We start from the raw sequence: 19,652 nt of genomic DNA, 5'->3' as shown, positions 1-19,652 counted from the left end.
TGACTGGACTTAACTGTCCAGGGGTCCTTTACCTTTTTACTTTAGACTAGCTCCCCAGCTCGCTAGTTGCAGGAAACCCAAATTGGGAGCAACCCCCAACCGATGGGTGTTGCTCTGCTGAGGTACCTATTTGTGTTGGGGGTTCTAATTCCTGGGTTGCCTTTGTTCCCATCCGTCTCCAAATCGCATCGCAGAAACGGAGGGAGGAGTTTGTTCTGCGTCTCGAGTCCCCTGAGCTGATCAGCCTGGTGGAGCTGATCCTGGCTGAATCGGAAACCAGGAGCCAGCGCTCCGGAGAGGCCTCCTGCTCCGTCACCCAGTCCCGCCTGCCGCTCCTGCTCAGCTGCTGCCACGGAGATGTCGAAAGCATCAAGAAAGTCGCCGAGTACTTGACGGCCTGCATCCAGCAGTGGGGGAGCAGGTGAGGCCTTGTTTGGCTTTGGGGAAAAAGGCACACTTCGCCATGCAAGACGGGTGCATCTTGCACACATTTTTTTATATATATATTTTTATTATAGATTTTACAGATACAACAAACTAAAACACTAAATCTCCAATTACAAATACAAGTCAAACGCAAATACAAAACTTAAGTAAAGTTACATACAATAATTATTTTGATTATATGCGTCATATTTTCCCAATTCTGAACAAAGTGCATCTTGCACACATTTAAAGCGGCTGAAACTGCACAAATTGAACGCGTGAGATGTTTTCCCACGCCGGCTCTGGAAGCCTGGAGATGGTCCTGCAAAATCTCAAAGGCGCTCAGACGGCCCTGCGAGATCTCACAAGAGTATCCCAGACTGGTGCGCTGAGCGGGCCTTGTCCACTAAGCAAGGCAGAGAGCTCAAAAGCTATTTTCGTGCTGGGTTTCCCGGCTCTGGGAGGCCAGGGGTGCTCAAGTAGACACATTTCTGTGTCTACATGGAACTCCCTTGGAACTGAACCCCCAGCATAAGATCTAATTGTATGGGACAGCTTTTGGCAAATGCTGAAGTTGCACCTCTTTTGAAGCATATATTTAAAAAGACCCTCCTTATTTCTGTGATCTTAAGTTTTATGTTTTGCTTTAATCATTATACCCCTGCCCCGGGGACCTTAGGGGGCTCAAGATTGGAGAAAAATGCTCATAATCTCCTTGGCAATCTCAAAAAGTCCCTCTGGGAGAAACAAGCACTGTTCGTTTCTGTTTCTTTACTCTCCGTGTGTTTGCAGGGATTTAACTGGTAACCACTGAGGACTAGCAGCTTGCATTTTGAAATAGCTTATTCCAGTGAAGCTGTTGGGTTGGCATTGCCCAGTGAAAGCAAAGCTGGGGATATGAAGCAGATACATTTGATAGACTTGGAAACCCCTCTTTGATGGCTCAGTAATCTTGTGCCTCTTTTTTTCTGTTTCAGCTCAATGGGAAAACATTGCCAAGATCTTCTCCTCCAAATCTATCTTCAGCTGCCTGAGCTCCTGGTGCCAGTCCCTGGGACCCTGCTTTCCACCGAAGGGGCCACCGACAGCAGCACCTGCAAAGTAAGGGAGGGCGGGGGGGAGAGAAAAAGTGTTGAGAAAAACGCCTGGCCCCTCCATTTTCCTCGAGCCATTCCAGCACATGCACCCACCAGCTACACAGTTCGCAAGCCCCGGAAAGCTTCCCTCTGACAACATGTTTGAGAAATCCTTTTTTTAAAAAATAATTTTTATTATTTTCTACTATACTACTACAAAAAAATACAACATACATTCGCATATATTTTCCAATTTTGGCTACAATAGCCTTGACTTCCCTCAGACCTTCCACGTGGCTTTCAAAATTATATCTTAACATTATACTTCTTTACTCTACCGTTGCTTACATTATCATAAATCTCATACATACTCTAACTACCATACTTACAATAATATTTCTACACCTTAACTACAAAGCTTCTTGAAGTCCTATTAGCGTATTCAACTGCAAATTGTCTTTCAAATAATTTGTAAACTTAAACCAGTCTTTGATGAATTTCTGGTCCCGCTGTTCCCCGATTCTTCCCGTCATTTTATCCAATTCTGCATATTCCATCAATTTCACTGTCCAATCTTCTTCTGTTGGTATTTCTTCTTGTTTCCACCTTTGTGCTAGCAAAATCCTAGCTGCAGTCACTGCGTATTGAAACAGTTTAATGTCCTGTTTTTCAATGTCTGTACCTATAATACCTAGTAGGAAGGCTTCAGGTTTCTAACATGTTTGAGAAATCCTAGTCGTGATTTCCTCTAAGTGATTTATTTGCCTGCCCGCTGGGTGATGACCGCCATCTCCACACACCCCAAAAGGGTGTCAAACGCTTGACCTTCCAACTGTGACCTGTGCTCTGATTGTCCCCCCCCCCCCCAAAAAAAAGAAAAAGCACCCAGTAACTTCCACTTACTTTCAGTAACTTTTAAGAGGGACGCAGGTGGCGCTGTGGTCTAAACCACTAAGCCTAGGGCTTGCCGATCAGAAGGTTGGCGGTTCGAATCCCCACGACGGGGTGAGCTCCCGTTGCTCGGTCCCTGCTCCTGCCAACCTAGCAGTTCGAAAGCACGTCAAAGTGCAAGTAGATAAATAGGTATCACTCCAGCGGGAAGGTAAACGGCATTTTCGTGCACTGCTCTGGTTTGCCAGAAGCGGCTTAGTCATGCTGGCCACATGACCCGGAAGCTGTACGCCGGCTCCCTTGGCCAGTAAAGCGAGATGAGCGTCGCAACCCCAGAGTCATCCGTGACTGGGCCTAATGGTCAGCGGTCCCTTTACCTTTAACTTTCACCCAGTCCGATGTGAATTTAGGGAGTCTTTGAAAATGGGTTGCAGTCACAAACCTTTCGTCCCTTGTGTTCCATCATCAACCCTAAGGAACCGATCCGGAAACCTGCCATTGACCACCTCCTCTTGGGGAGACTGGAAGTCTCTTTGCAAGCTGTGAGGTTGAAAAATGTAGATTTAGAGCACTCAGTCCATTTCAGGAAGTGTTTGAGCGCCTGGCCGATGCTCCACCCTTCTCTCTCCCTACAGCTCGACGGCCTCGTCCACCGCTTCATCACCCTCCTTGCCGACTCCAGCGATTCCAAGACGAGCGGGAGCCGCCTGTGGGATGCCAACATGGCGTGTCGGAAGCTGGCTGTGGCCCACCCCATCCTCCTCCTCAGGTTCTGCTCAGCCTGTGTTGCTTCAGGGACTTTTACATTATCTTTATACCCAGTGCTTTTTTTTTCTACGGAAGAAAAAGGTACAGGAGCTCATCGGGAACAGACTTGTACTTGTAGACTTGTACTTGTAGCACAGGCGACTCTCCATTTTCATGGGGGGTTTTGTTCCAGGCCCCTGCACACGTACGCAAAATCATGTATAATGGGGAGCAGCCTGGAGCGTCCTAGTGGCTCAAGGAGGAGACCCAGCCCAGAGCCCAAAGAGTTCCCATGAGGCTAAAGAGGCCTCCTTGTGCGTCAGCTCTGCAAGCCACCATGTCCCTCTGGCCGGCGTGCACTGACACCCAGGGAGGCTTCTTCCCCATGCATCAGCTCTGCAAGCCACCATGTCCCTCTGGCCGGCGTGCACTGACACCCAGGGAGGCTTCTTCCCCATGCATCAGCTCTGCAAGCCACCATGTCCCTCTGGCCGGCGTGCACTGACACCCAGGGAGGCTTCTTCCCCATGCATCAGCTCTGCAAGCCACCATGTCCCTCTGGCTGGCATGCGCTGACACCCAGGGAGGCTTCTTCCCCATGCATCAGCTCTACCAGCCACCATTTCCCTCCAGCCTGCATGCGCTGACACCCAGGGAGGCTTCTTCCCCATGCATCAGCTCTACCAGCCACCATTTCCCTCCAGCCTGCATGCGCTGACACCCAGGGAGGCTTCTTCCCCATGCATCAGCTCTACAAGCCACCATTTCCCTCCAGCCTGCGTGCGTTGACACCCAGAGAGGCTTCTTCCCCATGCATCAGCTCTACAAGCCACCATTTCCCTCCAGCCTGCGTGCGCTGACACCCAGGGAGGCTTCTTCCCCATGCATCAGCTCTGCAAGGCACCATGTCCCTCCAGCCTGCGTGCGCTGACACCCAGGGTGGCTTCTTCCCCATGCATCAGCTCTACAAGCCACCATGTCCCTCCAGCCAGCGTGCGCTGACACCCAGGGAGGCCTCTTCCCCGTGCGTCAGCTCTGCTGGTCCATTTGTCAGAGGCGCAGCCCTGATTATATGCCCCACCCCCAGGAGCAAAAATGTGAACTTTCCCTACTCCAAACCACAATCATCCTTCATGGCTAACAACAATATGGACAGCAAAGCCCTTGGGCAGAAGCAGTGTAGCTCTGTGGCAAAACACCTATTTGCATGCAAGAAGGTCCCCAATTCAGTCCTCTTGACCGGCAGGCAGGGGTGGAATTAAGATCCCCATCTGAAATCCTGGAAAGCTGCTGCCAATCCATTGGACATCACGGAATTAGGCATGCCAAGATCTAAGCCAGATTCCTATTTAGATCAGCCCTTTTGTCTGAACGATGAGGACTGGAAACTTGCTTTGTTTATAGGCTGCTGCTCAGCAGCAGAGCACCCACCATATAAACGAGAGCGGGCGAGACCTAGAGTGGGTCCAACGGTCAAGAAGGCGGTTTCTGCAAGCTCTGGGGAGGGAAGTAAGAGGCAGATGGGGCTCGTCTGCCTGGGAAGGGAGCCCATCTAGGAGAGGGCAAACTCCGACCCTAAACCTCCACTTCCTCGTGGGAAGACAATGCTGAGGAGTAAACCCTACACAAATCTGGAATGGAGTCCCTAAGGCAGTTGAGGGGTGCCTTGTACGCCTCTTTCTGGCAACTCCTGCGGCCAGGCTGGTGCCAAATGTCTTGTTCTGCTTTCCTTTGGACCCCATCGGCGAGACCGAGGGGGGGGGATCTTGTTATCCGGGCAGCCCAGGACCTCCTTACACATTGCCCAGGCTTGCCCCCCAGGTGCTGCAGACGCAGCAGTTTGACTTCGCCAGCGAAGGTGTACTCCATTGTCTCTTGAGACAGACGGATGCTAACAACAGGCTAAAAGGATGGCAAGCCCAAATCCAAAGCTCCTTCAGGAAGAGGGATCAAAGAGTAAGCCCTTGCTCTAACCCCTGCCTGCTGCATAAACGTCCTAAGGCGTGCGCTCTCCTCCCTCTGTCCCCAGGCACCTGCCGATGATCGCGGCCCTGCTGCACGGACGGGTCCACCTCAACTTCCAGGAGTTCCGCCAGCAGAACCACCTCACCTTCTTCCTCCACGTCTTGGGCATCCTGGAGCTCCTGCAGCCGCAGGTCTTCCAGGGCGAACACCAGGAGGCGCTGTGGGACTGCCTCCTCTCCTTCATCCGCTTGCTTCTGGTAGGAGAAGCTTTTGGGGCAGAGAGCATAGCTGTCAACCCTCCCTGCTGTTTCCCAATGCTATAATAAGGGAATTTCCCGCAAAAAAAGAGGAAAGGTTGACAGCTATGGCAGAGAGAGGAGCCACACTCTGGCGGGGGCAGGGGGGGGTTGCCAAGAAGCTGGGTGCCCTGCAGTCTTGTGGCCTTGTGGGTAGGAGGGATGCAGCCATGCACTGTGAACACAGAGCTCCTGGGGTGAGCAGGCTCTAAGCTTGCAAGCTCAGCTTTGCTTTCTGCTGTTATTTCCTTGTTTCAGGGGTTTGGGGAACCTCAGGCCCAGTGGTGAGATGTGGCCCCCCCCCAGGCCTTTCTACCTGGCCCTTGAGATTCCACCCAGGCCCTTCCTAATAATAATAATAATAATAATAATAATAATAATAGCCTTCTCGGTAGTGGTGTCCGCCCTGTGGAACGCCCTCCCATCAGATGTCAAAGAAATAAACAATTATCTGACTTTTAGAAGACATCTGAAGGCAGCTAGCACTGTTTAGCGAAGATTTTAATGTTTGAAGTTTTATTGCGTTTTTAATATTCTGTTGAAAGTCGCCCAGAGTGGCTGGGGAAACCCAGCCAGATGGGCGGGGTATACATAAATAAATAACATATTATTATTATTATTATTATTATTATTATTATTACTTGTGCTCAAATCCTGCATGCAGGTTTCCTGCAAGCAGCTGGGTGGCCATTTTGAGAACAGGATGCTGAACTAGATGGGCCTGATCTAGCAGGCTCTTCTAGTGTTCTTATTCATTCATTCGTTTATTTATTTATTTATTTATTCATTTATTTATTTGCTATAGTTTTTGGGGCCCTGCTTTTCAGGCAATTATTGTCTCCCAAAGCGGCTCACATGAATAACAGAGAGGCAAGGAGGCTGCCATCCAGCTTGCAGACTAAAAAGACAAGAGGCACCAAGGAAGGAGACTGGAGGGAGAGAGGAGTTAGAATCATAGAATTGGTAGTGTTGGAAGGGACCCTGAGGGTCATCTAGTCCAACCCCCTGCAATGCAGGAGTCTCAGCTAGAGCATCCATGACAGATGGCCACCCAACCTCTGCTTTAAAACCTCCAAGGAAGGCCCAGCGATGGAAAGAGGAAAGAGTCGCTACCAGAAAGGAATGGCAAATTAAGATGTTAGACTATGTTGAAATGGCAGAACTGACCGGGAAACTCAAGAGACCAAGAAGACACACACACACACACCCCACTCACACAGGAAACCAAAGATCACCACAGCCAATCACAAATCTACAAATCTACAATCACACCCCACGCCAACCCTGACCTCTCTCATCGCCAAAGGAGCACAAGCGAACAACAGAGAACCTGCACAAAGCACGCCGACACCAAGAAGACTTCCGGCGGCGACGCAATCGCCGGGTGGTCGAGGGCTGCTTCGGGTCCGAAGCGCCCTGTCCATCCCGGGGGTTAGGAGCCCCGCTACCGCAAAGCGGGGCTCCGGTTGGGGTGCGGGAAGAGCGTCCCGCACCCTGGGCTCCCCGGCAGCGCCCGCGGAGGCTCCGAACCCTTCCCTCGCTCCCCCTGTAAGGGGGGAGTGGGGGTGAAGGGACAACGGAGCCGGGCTTCGGGGACATGCCCCAACCGGGATGCAAATGCGGCGACAAAGCCCGCGGTGAGCGTCTAAGTTCTACCTGTGAAGAATGGAGCTAAAGGAACCCGGTGGTCGTGAGTAAAGAATCTGATTAGAAATCGTGCTTTTGGAACGATCCGGGGGGAAGGAGAAAGGCAGCCTGCCTCCCTCCCTTCGAGCTGAAGAATGTAACCAATTTGAGTGATTACTGCTACAGAACTGGTTACAATGTATTCAAAATTGACACATGAGACTGGCAAACTCTTTTTTCGGGAAGCTAACTAGAGGAAAATATCTCCATTTAAAGTTGCGGTATTTGCGCTCCAGCTCAGAAAAATGGCGACGAACAAAGAGGGGAGTAGAAAGACAACACCCACTTCCTCCTCCTCTGCCAGTATGCTGGGCTTCGTCCTTGAACTGGTATTGAACTCTGAACTAACGGATGAACAGGGACTCACTGCCTTGAAGGTGGAACTGCTTTATAGAAAAGTCAAAGTCTTGTGTGGGGGTCTGAAAGGGAACCAATTACCCACAGAGGAGGCTTTTAAAACTTTTGACACTTTGGAAGAAAGCCTTGCCAAGGAGCTGAGAGGGTGGATGGAAAGATGGAGAGAAATGAGTGAGCTACTTCGGAGAAGAAATTCGCTTTTTGGGGGTGGCAGCCCCAAGGCGACGTCAAGATTTCTTATATCCAGTCCCCGAGGTGTGAGCTCGGGGGCCAGGGACAGAGAATTAAGGTATCTACAAGAAGAAAAGGAATGTTACAAAGAACCGAAGAAGCTGAGAGATGATGAGATGGACACCTCTGAACTCCTGGCAAGGAGAGGTTTGGACTGTGCCTGGATCTGTGGACGTTGGGAGAGGGAAGCTACATGGATGTTCAGTGCTGATGCCACTAGGAGAAGAATAATGGACAGAGGGGGTGTGGGGTGAAGCATTAAATAAAACTTAAAGTAGCCTGATATGGTAAATTGAAATCGGAGGGTGAACACTGTCAACAATATTTTGTTATACTCTTTATTTGAACATGAAAGGAGATATTTCAAGTTTTTATGTTATTAGCAGCAATCTTAAGGATAGAAGAGATAGACTTGATGCAAATGATTTGTGAAGATCTGTGAGGTGGAGTATAAGTAAAGTGAATTTAAGTGGATTAAGTTTATGGATTAAGATTAAGATGTAGATTAAGATAAGAAATCGATAAGATTAAATTAAGAAGAATTATGACGAGGTATCACTATGGCGATGCATTCTTAGTAAAATGTTGAAGATATAATTGAATGTAATTATATAATTGAATTTAATTTTTTTTTTCTTTTTTTCTTTTTTCAGGAGAAATGGTTATAAAATAGATTAAGGATATAAAATCGAAGGTGAAAAGGCAGGGGAAGTCAATGGTCAAGATAGGGAAATAGAAAAATTTTTTTTTCCAGAAAGATGCAATAAGAAAACTTGACATTGTTTGTATTTGTTATATTTGTTTTGCACTTGTTTAATTGTAGGTGTGGGTGTGGGTATATGTTGTTATAGAAAAATGCCAATAAATTCTTATAAAAAAAAAAAAAAACAAAGCACGCCGACACCAAACCCTACATAGATTAAGTAAAATAGAAACATTGTCACACCACCCCACCCATCTCCCCATCCCACCCACCTCTTTCCCCCTTTTCTTCCTAATGTCTCAACAACCAAAACTGATTTGTAAAAATGTTACATGGAAAAAATACGAGAGAGACATTGCACACACCTTTGTAAATCAAGAAAATCGTTAATAAAAAATACTTTAAAAAAAAAGACAGGCTAAGAAGACAAGAAATTCAAGAAAGAATGGGGAAAGTTTATAATTTATTTAGGAGACCGCTGTAAGCAGATGAAAACATTAGCAGGATTTTAATCTCACTTGTAATGTAACACAGTGTTTTTCAACCTTTTTTGGGCAAAGGCACACTTGTTTCATGAAAAAAATCACGAGGCACACCACCATTAGAAAATGTTAAAAAAAATTAACTCTGTGCCTATATTGACTATATATAAAGTAATTTTTCAATTTTTCCCACGGCACACCAGGCAACATCTCGCGGCACACTAGTGTGCCGCGGAACAGTGGTTGAAAAACACTGATGTAACAAATACTATGGACAATATGGATAGATAAAAAACATAGACTATGAAATAATATGCAGTTGGAAATGCTGAAAATAGGACCCAGGAAGGGGATTGGGGGAAGTCTCGAGATTCAGAGTAATCTCATTTTATGGCAGGCCTAGGCAAACTCTGCCCTCCAGATTTTTGGGACTACAACTCCCATCATCCCTGTTAGCTAACAGGGATGATGGGAGTTGTAGTCCCAAAACATCTGGAGGGCAGAGTTTGCCTATGCCTGTTTTATGGATATGTATTTGGTATTGAATCTAATTTACATTTGTAAAATCAAATAAAAACGATTTAAAAAATAATAATGAAACCCCCAGGAAGGGAGAGTCCATAACCTCCCGAGGGAGATCCTGTTGCACTGTCGAACGGCTCTTGCCGATGCTTACTTGGAATCTCCTTTCTTGTAAATGGAGCAGGAGAAAACAAGCTTGTTCGCTGAGTTCTTCAAAGTGCGATCTTGGAGAGCATTTGTATCCAGGGAGGCTGCCTCGCAGTGGCCCTGGGCAGAAGTCGGGGTTCTGGTTCCCATCGACTCAACCTGTGTGAACCAGCCCTAAGAGCACCCCTGGGTTGCGGGAGAAGGACAAACCTCCAGGCTGCTTCCAAAATCTCACCCCCAGTCGAACTTTGCTTTGCTTCAGAGCTACCGGAAGTCTTCGCGCCACTTGGCCGCCTTCATCTCCAAGTTCGTGCAGTTCATCCACAAGTACATCACTTCCAACGCCCAGGCAGCTGTCGCCTTCCTGCAGAAGCACTCGGATCCCCTCCAGTAAGTCTCTTCCTTGGGAGCTCAGAGGAGGGAGATGGGGTAGCCCAGAAGCGATTTGAACACACACCCGCGGCCGTTGCTCTCCTTCCGTTGCTCTCTCTCTCACACACTTCTCTGAAGTCTCTCAGCCTCACAGAGTGTTTGTTGGGGGGGAGGAAGGGAAAGGAGAATGTTAGCCGCTTTGAGACTCCTTCGGGTAGTGATAAAGCGGGATATCAAATCCAGACTCTTCTTCTTCTCCTCCATCTTCTCCTTCTCCTTCTCCTTCCCCACAGCGACCTCTCGTCGGACAACAGCGACCTGGCGATGCTGAAGTCTCTCCTGGCTGGCCTGAGCCTGCCCAGCAAGAACGGCACCGCGGACCGAGGGCCTGACGAGGAAAAGGACGGTGGGTCTTGGGTTTTCCATTTGAGTTTCATCTCTCATGTTTGTTTGTTTAAACTTATTTAATGCATTCATATCTCCCCCTTCTCCCAAGCTGGGATTTGAGGTACCGTATTTTTTGCTCCATAAGACGCACTTTTTCCCTCCTAAAAATTAAGGGGAAATATCTGTGCGTCTTATGGAGCGAATGGTGGTCCCTGGAGCCGAATTTCCCAGGGGCCAAAAGAGGACCATGCTTTTTATTTTACAAAGAGAAAAGGGGGTGTTGAAAGGACCCCGCTCAGCAGCTGATCAGCAAGAGATCGGGAGAGAGATAAGAGTCCCGGCTCCCTTTCAGCCCCGCCCTCCATTGTTGAATGGGCTGCAGAGGGAGGTTGTTTGTTTCCCCAGCGACATGTGACTGGCTGATTAGATTATCTGTCTGGAAACTGTAGAAAAGGCTCCCTTTCCTTTAGAAGCTGCAGAAATGTGAGCTGAACCCCATAAAAACGGGGCTTTTCCTCTTTGCTTTTCCCCCTTTGCAAAAGGAGCTTTGCTTTTCTCCCTTTGCAAAAAAGCTGCAAAACTTTTAGCTGATCCTAAAAACAACAACAGGGCTTTTCCCTTTGCAAAAAAAGCTACAAAACTTTTAGCTGATCCTCAAAAAAACCAGGGTTTTTCCCTTTGCAAAAAAAGCTGCAAAACTTTTAGCTGATCCTCAAAAAAAAGGGCTTTTACAGGAGGAAAACCAGAAAAATATTTTTTCCGCTTGTTTCCTCCTCTAAAAACGAGGTGCGCGCTATGGTCCGGTGCACCCTATGGAGCAAAATACGGTAGCTTACAACGTTTGAAACGTCATTACAAAACATGCAATAATAAAAACAATCCAGTTGTAAACAATAGGCAGGTCCCAGGAGTTCAGGGGTAGTTTTTAAAAAACAATTTTATAAGTTGTGTGTCCTTGTTTCTCAGTTTGATCCTTTTTACGTGGTTTTGTACATTTTCTGGTATTTTATGCATTGTGATTTGCTGTTGCTTTATTGATTATAGATTAGTAATTATTTATCGTAACTGATAAGTGTAAACTGCTAAATTATTATTTGCTGATGTTTAATTTTTCGGTTTACTGTTGGGTTCGAATGGATTATTGAATACGTGTATTGCTTTATTTGATAGAAGTTGTTTATTTAAAAGTTGTTGTGACTTTTTATTTAGGATCTGGTTGTTACTATTAGTGTTTGATATTTTTTTTTGATTTTTATGTGTGTTGGAAGCCGCCCAGAGTGGCTGGGACAACCCAGCCAGATGGGCAGAGTATGAATAAATTGTTGTTGTTGTTGTTGTTGTTGTTGTTGGTGTTGTTGTTGTTGTTGTTGTTGTTGTTGTTGTTGTTACTTCTGGACTCTGAGATCTGTGCACCTAACCTTGCACTAACAAAACTCTCTTTCTCTCTCTTCCATCGCATCTTCAGATGAAGTCCCTGGAGCGAGTTCCTTGCCCCTTGTCAGTGTCTCTCTCTTCACTCCTCTCACTCCAGCCGAAATGGCCCCGTACATGAAGCGACTGTCCAGAGGTCAGGCTGTGGAGGGTAAGTCAAGGCCAATATGGTCTGCACTGGCTGGGCAGCAGCTCTGCCCAGGGTTTCAGGCGGAGGGTATTCCTCAGGGTGAACCTGCTTCTGAAAACAATAACGCATTTTGAAAACGCCGATCCAACGCTTGCACAGTGCTGGTACCCAAGCGTTGCAGAAGCGGGGGGGGGGGCAATGTTCACGGCAGGGGGGCATTCATCATCATCATCATTTTAATTGTATGAAACCTTTCCATAGTTAAAACAATGCTCAAGGCGGCTTACAAAGGGACAAGATTTACATAATTAACAACATAAGTAAAGGTAAAGGGACCCCTGACCATTAGGTCCAGTCGCGGATGACTCTGGGGTTGCGGTGCTCATCTCGCTTTACTGGCCGAGGGAGCCGGTGTACAGCTTCTGGGTCATGTGGCCAGCATAAATAAGCTGCTTCTGGCGAACCAGAGCAGCGCACGGAAACGCCGTTTACCTTCCCGCCAGTGTGGTACCTATTTATCTACTTGCACTTTGACGTGCTTTCGAACTGCTAGGTGGGCAGGAGCTGGGACCAAGCAACAGGAGCTCACCCCATCACGGGGATTCGAACCGCCGACCTTCTGATCAGCAAGCCCTAGGCTCTGTGGTTTAACCCAGTGTTTTTCAACCTTTTTGGGCAAAGGCACACTTGTTTCATGAAACAAATCACGAGGCACACCACCATTAGAAAATGTTAAAAAATTTAACTCTGTGCCTATATTGACTATATATAAAGTAATTCTCTTGAATTTTTCAATTTTTCCCACGGCACACCAGGCAACATCTCGCGGCACACTAGTGTGCCACGGAACAGTGGTTGAAAAACACTGGTTTAACCAACAGCGCCACCCACGTCCCATTACCAACATCATAAAAGTCATAGACAATAAATAAAACACATTGAAAGGTACGCCACCAAATGGAAAACAATTTCCACATAAATCATTAAAACTAAAAATACAACATGAATATCAATAACAATTTTAAATGACGTCGATAAAAAATGAAAACAGTTTTAAAAAAGGAGCCGTCTCTGTCGAGCAACAGCAGTCCTTTATGGAGCCTGTCAGGCCGCGCCCCATGCCAGCTGGAGAGAGGCAGAGCAGGGCCCTCAGGCTCCCTTAGGGCATTCACGTGGCACTCCTTGCTATGGGGGCCCCCTCAATAGGGAAGCATTTCCCTACAGAAGCCACAGGAGACCTGTGAATCGGTCTAGCGCTACTAGGATTACATCCCAACTCTTGGTGTAATAGCCTATGAACCAGGAAACTCCTGGCTAAATCCTTGCCTCTGCTGTGAACTCCAAGGGTGGCCTTAGACAAGCCACTGTTTTGTTTTTCTCAGCATCTGTCTCCACATCTGTACTATTGGGGGGGTGGGATAATGATACTGAACTGGCTTGGGAAATTGTTGCAAGAATTACAACAAAACGGTGTGCTTGGAAGAGCTATGTGCTTATTGTTATTGTTATTATTTCAATTAATTTATTAATCGCCTACTAAACTGCAGTCTCAAGGCGATTTACACATAAAATAATTAAAAACAGTTAAACACACAAAAGACAGGAAATATATTTAAAACACAACTAAAAGCCTAACAAGTGGACACTTGCAGTAGAGCTCCATTTATCCAGCCAAGCAAGCCTGTTGGAACTAAAAGGTCTCTGTTCCAGAAAGTGCAGATAGGGGGCGCCTGTGGTGTATTGATAGTGATGCTATTCCACAGAACAGGGGCCACCACCCTAAAAGCCCTGCTCCGACTTACTGCAGAGAGAGTTTCTGAGATCTTTGGAACTTGCAGGAGGGACTCTCCCGCAGCCCGCAGCAATCGACTGTGTGTATAAGGAATAAGTTTGATTATGAAGAGCTGTCGTTTCCCGAGGACAAAGCAGATCGAGTTCCCTTGAGAGGCTATCAGCTCCTTTCTCCCCCTCTTCTTATGGGTAGGGACACCAGATGGCTCACCCCAGTCTCTTTGTTTTGCCCCACTTCCCAGATATCCTGGAGGTGCTGACCGATATCGACGAGATGTCCAGGCGAAGACCAGAAATCCTTGCCTTCTTTTCCGTACGTTGCCCCCATCCTCGTTCGGTCGTCTGCTTTGTGTGTATCTTGCTCTGCCCTGGCCCCCTTGGTGGGATGTTCATTTCCCCACCCTTTCGGAAGAAGTGCGTCGCCAACCACTTTGGCCATGGGTAGGAAACTAAGGCCCGGTGGCCGGATCTGGCCCAATCGCCTTCTAAATCCGGCCCACAGGCGGTCCAGGATCAGCGTGTTTTTACATGAGTAGAATGTGTCCTTTTATTTAAAATGCATCTCTGAGTTATTTGTGGGGCATAGGAATTCGTTTATTTCTTTTTCTTTTTCCTGAAATATAGTTCGGCCCCCCACAAGGTCTGAGGGAAAGTGGATCGGCCCCCTGCTGAAAAAGTTTGCTGACTTTGGCCAAACTCCTAAGCAGCCTAATCGCCTGTGGCGAGTAAGAATTCCATGCAAGCGGTTAGGAAGCGTTTGCAAAAATGGAAGTCAGTGCTCAGCAAGCAATCCATAACCTTGGGGGCAGGGAGGCTCCAGTGTTGATCTTAATGTGTGAAGAGGTTGACCTGGGTATGAGCTTCAGGGTATCCTTTGGGGTACCCTGGCTCCCTTTCATCCCAGCATGCCCCGAGGCTAACAGTGGGCTCCACTTCCTCCTGCTCTGTTTCTGGGCACAGGCTGGCCCTGACAGTGCCATGAATGTGGGGGCAGCTTTTTAAAGGCCTCTGCAGCCTAGGACCCTCGTACCTACGGGACCGCCTCTCCTGGTATGCCCCACGGAGTACCTTACGGTCCGCAAATAATGACATCTTGGAGGTCCCGGGCCTCAAAGAGATTAGACTGGCCTCGACCAGTGCCAAGACCTTTTCAGCCGTGGCCCCGGCCTGGTGGAACGTTCTGTCACAAAAGACCAGGGCCCTGCGAGATTTGACATCTTTCTGCAGGGCCTGCAAGACGGGAGTTGTTCCGCCAGGCCTTTGGTCCAGTCTGACTCCCCCTTCCCCCATAAGAACTTGCATGAAAGTGGCCTCCCAACTTTTCTCACAGGCTCATACGAGATCAGCCAAAGCAGTTGGGCCTGGTGAGCATTTAAGTTCCCCAACGCTAACCTGCAGGTTGCCATCTGATTAGATTTTACTCTGGTTCTGATTTGATTCTAGGATGTATTTTAATTGATTGCTTGATTTTATCTTGATGTGTTATATAATTGATGTTAGCCGCTCTGAGCCGGTTTTGGCCAGTGAGGGTGGAGTATAAATATATTATTATTATTATTATTATTATTATTATTATTATTATTATTATTATTCCCCGTGGCCTCTTCCAGCCACTGTAGACACTCCAGAGACTTGCCAAAAGGGTGCAACTTCTGCAGCCAAGTCTTTTTTTTTTTATTAAGAATTTATAGGATTTTCCAATTAAAAAAACAATTAAAACCAATACAATACAATACATGGTTAAACACTCCAGACTCCCCCCTCTCCCACTGAGGGGATCAACAAATACAAAAAACCCCTCTCACAGAGGTAGCAAAAATCATTTTACATTTAACCACATATTTTCCAAATCATAGCATGGAGCTGACCCTCTTCCTAGGCCAGTTAATTAAATTCCAATCATTACTTCTTACAATGACTTCCTCGTTCCCCCCCTTACTGATTTCCAAATTACTGCAGCCAAGTCTTTTTAACTTCTTTGGGGTTGCTGGATGGGAGGGAGTGCTGGGCCAGAATGCCCACCTCTTTTCTTTGGAAAAAGCCCACCCTGGAAGTTGCTTTCTCTTCTGTAACTGTTGTTGCTGGCATTGCCCTCCAACGTCCTTCCTCTCTTCCACCGCTCAGACTCACTTGCAAAGACTGATGAGCTCTCCCGAGGAAACCTGCCGGAATCTCGCCTTCTCCCTCGCGCTGCGCTCGATACAGAACAACCCCAGGTGCGGACGGGCAGACCCTGCGTGGAGGGTGGGTGGGTGGGGGCTGATGGGGCCTAGGAACCGACACAGGAAGTTTGACTCGAGCCGCTTTGCTTGTAGAGGGCACCCCCTTGAAAACCCCGGGAAGGAGGAACGAATTCCAGACTGTTTCTGAGACAGAGATGACGGAGATCACTCGGTTAGAAACAGAATCAGTACCAGGGCAACTCTGCCCAACAAGGAATGTGCGGCTGTAGATCTCAGAAACCTCATGGCTTGGTTGTAAATCCGCAACAAACAGGAGGCGGTGATGGGTTTGGGTGCAGGCCACCTGCAAAGCCGAACAACGGTAGTGTAGGAACGCAAGAGCCCTGCAGGATCAGGCCTGTGGCTCATCTAGTCCAGCATCCTGTTCTCACAGCAGCTAACCAGATGCCTGGGGAAACCCTCAAGTAGGACCTGAGCACAGGAGCACTTCCCCCTCCTGTTTTCATGTTGTATCTTTCCTTGCCGCTTAAATATTTTTAAAAATAATAAGCACTTCAGGCATGCTTTTAAATAAAGATAAAGCTCACTTTCACAAGCTGTCGCAGCAGCCACTAACAGGGGATTCAACACATTTGTGGTGGAAGGGGTAGGCTGTTCTTCATGATGGCTGCGCAGAACCTCCCTGCACAACAGCAGTCTACCTCCAAATACCAAATGCGAGGGAACAACAATGGGAGAGCGCTGTTGCCCTCACGTCCCACTTGGGGGCTTTCCATATTCCTGCCTTCTGTGCAAACAGGACACTAAACTAAATGGGCCTTTGGTGTAATACAGCAGCCTGGCATTTCTGATATTCTCAACTCACCGAAATCCTCTCTCTCCTTTCCACTTTCCCAGCATTGCGGCCGACTTCCTCCCCACGTTCATGTACTGCCTTGGCAGCCGTGACTTTGAGGTTGTTCAGACAGCTCTGAGAAACCTGGCCGAGTACACCCTCCTTTGCCAAGGTAAGAGAAGGCAATTGCTTTTCCTGATGCTTCAAAACGGCCGCCGTACTTTGCAAGGCGGTTGTAAGAATTGCAGAGCTCAGAGTAAGTGAGCGAGAGACTCTGAACACTGGAGAAATGCCACGGGGAAGGGGGCAGAGGTTTGCATTTGTGTAAGCCTGGCTCCTCCAATATAACAGAAGCACAGCTGGGGGAAGGGGTGAAGAGCCCTTGGCCTTCGGGGGGAGAGGCAGTGTGGAGCAGCGGTTAGAGCCTTGGACTGGGGAGACGCGAGTTCGAATCCCCACTCAGCCATCATACTTCCTGGGCGGCCTTAAGCCAGTCACTAGGTCTTAGCTTAGCCTACCTCACGGGTTTGTTGTGAAGATCAAACAGGAGAGGAGCACCACAGCTTACTTCTTTGTGCTCCTTGGAGGATAGGGTGGGGGGGCTTGTTGTCTGGGCAGCCCAGGACTTCCATACACACTGCCCAGGTCATTTAGGTGGGACTAACACAGCCATTTGGCTTCACCTCTGGAAGCACACTCTGTTGACTCTCAAGACTAATAGATACCAACATGGATAATAATAATAATAATAATTAATAATAATAATAATGTATGATTTATACCCCGCCCATCTTCCTAGGTTTCCCAACAGAATTAAAAGCTCAATAAAACATGAGACATTAAAAACCTCCCTAAACAGGGCTGCCTTCAGATGTCTTCTACAAGTCAGATAGTTGTTTATCTCCTTGACATCTGATGGGAGGGCGTTCCACAGGGCGGGCGCCACTACTGAGAAGGCCCTCTGCCTGGTTCCCTGTAGCTTTGCTTCTCGCAGGGAGGGAACCGCCAGAAGGCCCTCGGAGCTGGACCTCAGTGTCCGGGCTGAAGAATGGGGGTGGAGACGCTCCTTCAGGTATACTGAGCCAGGGCCGTTTAGGGCTTTAAAGGTCAGCACCAACACATTGAATTGTGCTCGGAAATGTACTGGGATAGTTCTTTCCTGTTATTTCCAAGATAGGTCCTGCTGCTAAACCCCACCTGCCCCGGCCCAGCACCAGAATGCCTTTGCCTCCTTGTAGCCCTCCGCTTCCGCCTCTGCGCTCAGTTTCAGCTCCCGGCCCTCCACCCTCCTCCGAAACCAACTTTTCCAGCTACTTTTCTTTGCTCTGAAAACACAGGTGGCATTTAGTGTGGAAGCCCCAGAGGAGCGGCTCGTTGGCTTTTCCTTCAGATTTTGTGGGCTCGGCTTGAGTTTGCGTCCTCTTCTAACAAACTCTTCTCCGGCCCGATGGTTGGCACGATGGGGCCGTGTGTACGCTTTGGTCAAATGTCAGTGGGCAACCTTTTTCTCTGATCCTGGGCAAATATTGGCAGGCGTTCCCGTTAGGCCAAGACAATGCCGATCGGTGCGGTGGCAGCCCAGCTCATTCTCTGACATTGCTGATTGAGTTGTGCGGTAGGAGAGGGGAAGCTATGGGCTGCGGTCTCTCGGCGGCTGCCGTGGTGTAGTCTCCACTTGCGGGGAACCAGAAAGCAGGACCCCAATAGCAACTCTCCCCGCCTGTGGCATTCAGAAGCATTGCTGCCTCGATAGCCTTCTCCTCCCTGAATTTGCCCAATCATCTTTTACAGTCACACCTCTAGATACGATAGCTGTGCCATCAAACCTCATAAACACACTTTCCCCAAAAGGTTTCCACAATTTTGGCCACTAGTATAAGTCCTCTCTTCCTAACGCAGGGCTCTGCTTCTGGATTTGGGGCGGAGGGGGCATGAGGAAGGGTCCTGGGCCGGCCTGCATTTCCTGTAGCGAACCCACCCACCTCCTGAATGAATCTGCTGTGCCTCCTTCGTCTCCTCTGCCTGCGTCCATCTCTCTCGTTCTTCCTCCGCAGAGCATGCCGCCATTTTGCTGCAGAGGGCCTTCCTGGTGGGGATGTACGGGCAGGTGGACACCAGCTCCCAGATCTCGGAAGCCCTGAAGATTTTGCATATGGAAGCCATGATATGAAGAGGGACGTCTGGTGGCTCAGGACTTGCTGGACCGTGCTGGTGGAGAACCCGAGGAGAAGGCACACGCTTGAGTCTGCCTCCTGGCGAGGAGGAGTCCCTGGTACTTCTTACCAGGCATCTTTCACCAAAAAAGGAGAAAGGTCACTCTGGCTTAAGGGATGCTGGTATCTGCTCCACTCCAGCCATTGATTAAGGTCAGGGATGGGGAACCTGTGGCCATCCAGGTGTTGTCGGACAAAACTCCTAACATCCCTGACTGTTGACCATCCCGCCTGGGGCTGATGGGGGCTGTAGTCCAACGTCTGGAGGGCCACATGTTCCCCAGCTCTGATTTAGGCAGAGAGCAAAATGTCTTGGAAGTCCTGATTAGAAGCCTTCTTGCCTCTCCAGTGTGGACCAGTGTGGTGAGCACCCCTCTCATTTGGGGTGGCCAAAAAGTGGGGGTATCTGTTGGACTCTTCCTGGGGTGCGGTTTTGCCAAAACACCTCCCAGTGCAGCCAACCAGTTCCACAATAACGACCTGATAATGTTTCATTTTTAAAAAAATTAAAAATAGCTGTTTTCCTGTTGCACTGCCTTTATTTATGCATCTCTGTTTGGTTTCTCTTTCCTTTTTTGCAATGGCTTGGCCTTGAAAATGTAACCCAGGGGGTAAATTTGACTCTGCCTTGTTCAAAAAAACAAAATACAGTTTGTTTTTATTTATTTTTTTTAGAAGAATTTATTAGCATTTTCATAATACAACACAAACCCAGACCCACACCTACAAATACAAAACAATTACAAATACACATAATGCCAGGATTCTTCTTCTTGTTTAT

General features: G+C 48.2%; 1 protein-coding gene across 1 annotated transcript in view; it reads left to right on the top strand.

Annotated features, from left to right (window-relative positions):
* INTS1 (integrator complex subunit 1) overlaps positions 1 to 19,400 on the top strand; it is a 73,953-nt gene extending 54,553 nt beyond the window's left edge. Inside the window, exons 37-47 of the mRNA XM_033166445.1 lie at positions 195 to 421; positions 1,404 to 1,527; positions 3,029 to 3,162; positions 5,170 to 5,362; positions 9,792 to 9,919; positions 10,195 to 10,307; positions 11,754 to 11,870; positions 13,883 to 13,953; positions 15,765 to 15,856; positions 16,721 to 16,830; positions 18,713 to 19,400. Of these exons, the coding sequence (XP_033022336.1) occupies positions 195 to 421; positions 1,404 to 1,527; positions 3,029 to 3,162; positions 5,170 to 5,362; positions 9,792 to 9,919; positions 10,195 to 10,307; positions 11,754 to 11,870; positions 13,883 to 13,953; positions 15,765 to 15,856; positions 16,721 to 16,830; positions 18,713 to 18,828 (1,425 nt within the window). The 3' untranslated portion in view covers positions 18,829 to 19,400. The remainder of the gene's footprint in view (positions 1 to 194; positions 422 to 1,403; positions 1,528 to 3,028; positions 3,163 to 5,169; positions 5,363 to 9,791; positions 9,920 to 10,194; positions 10,308 to 11,753; positions 11,871 to 13,882; positions 13,954 to 15,764; positions 15,857 to 16,720; positions 16,831 to 18,712) is intronic.
* Positions 19,401 to 19,652: the final 252 nt, after the last annotated feature.

This window comes from Lacerta agilis, chromosome 13 (assembly GCF_009819535.1).
Source record: "Lacerta agilis isolate rLacAgi1 chromosome 13, rLacAgi1.pri, whole genome shotgun sequence".
Lineage (NCBI taxonomy): Eukaryota > Metazoa > Chordata > Lepidosauria > Squamata > Lacertidae > Lacerta > Lacerta agilis.
This window is presented reverse-complemented; position numbering and strand designations above follow the sequence as displayed.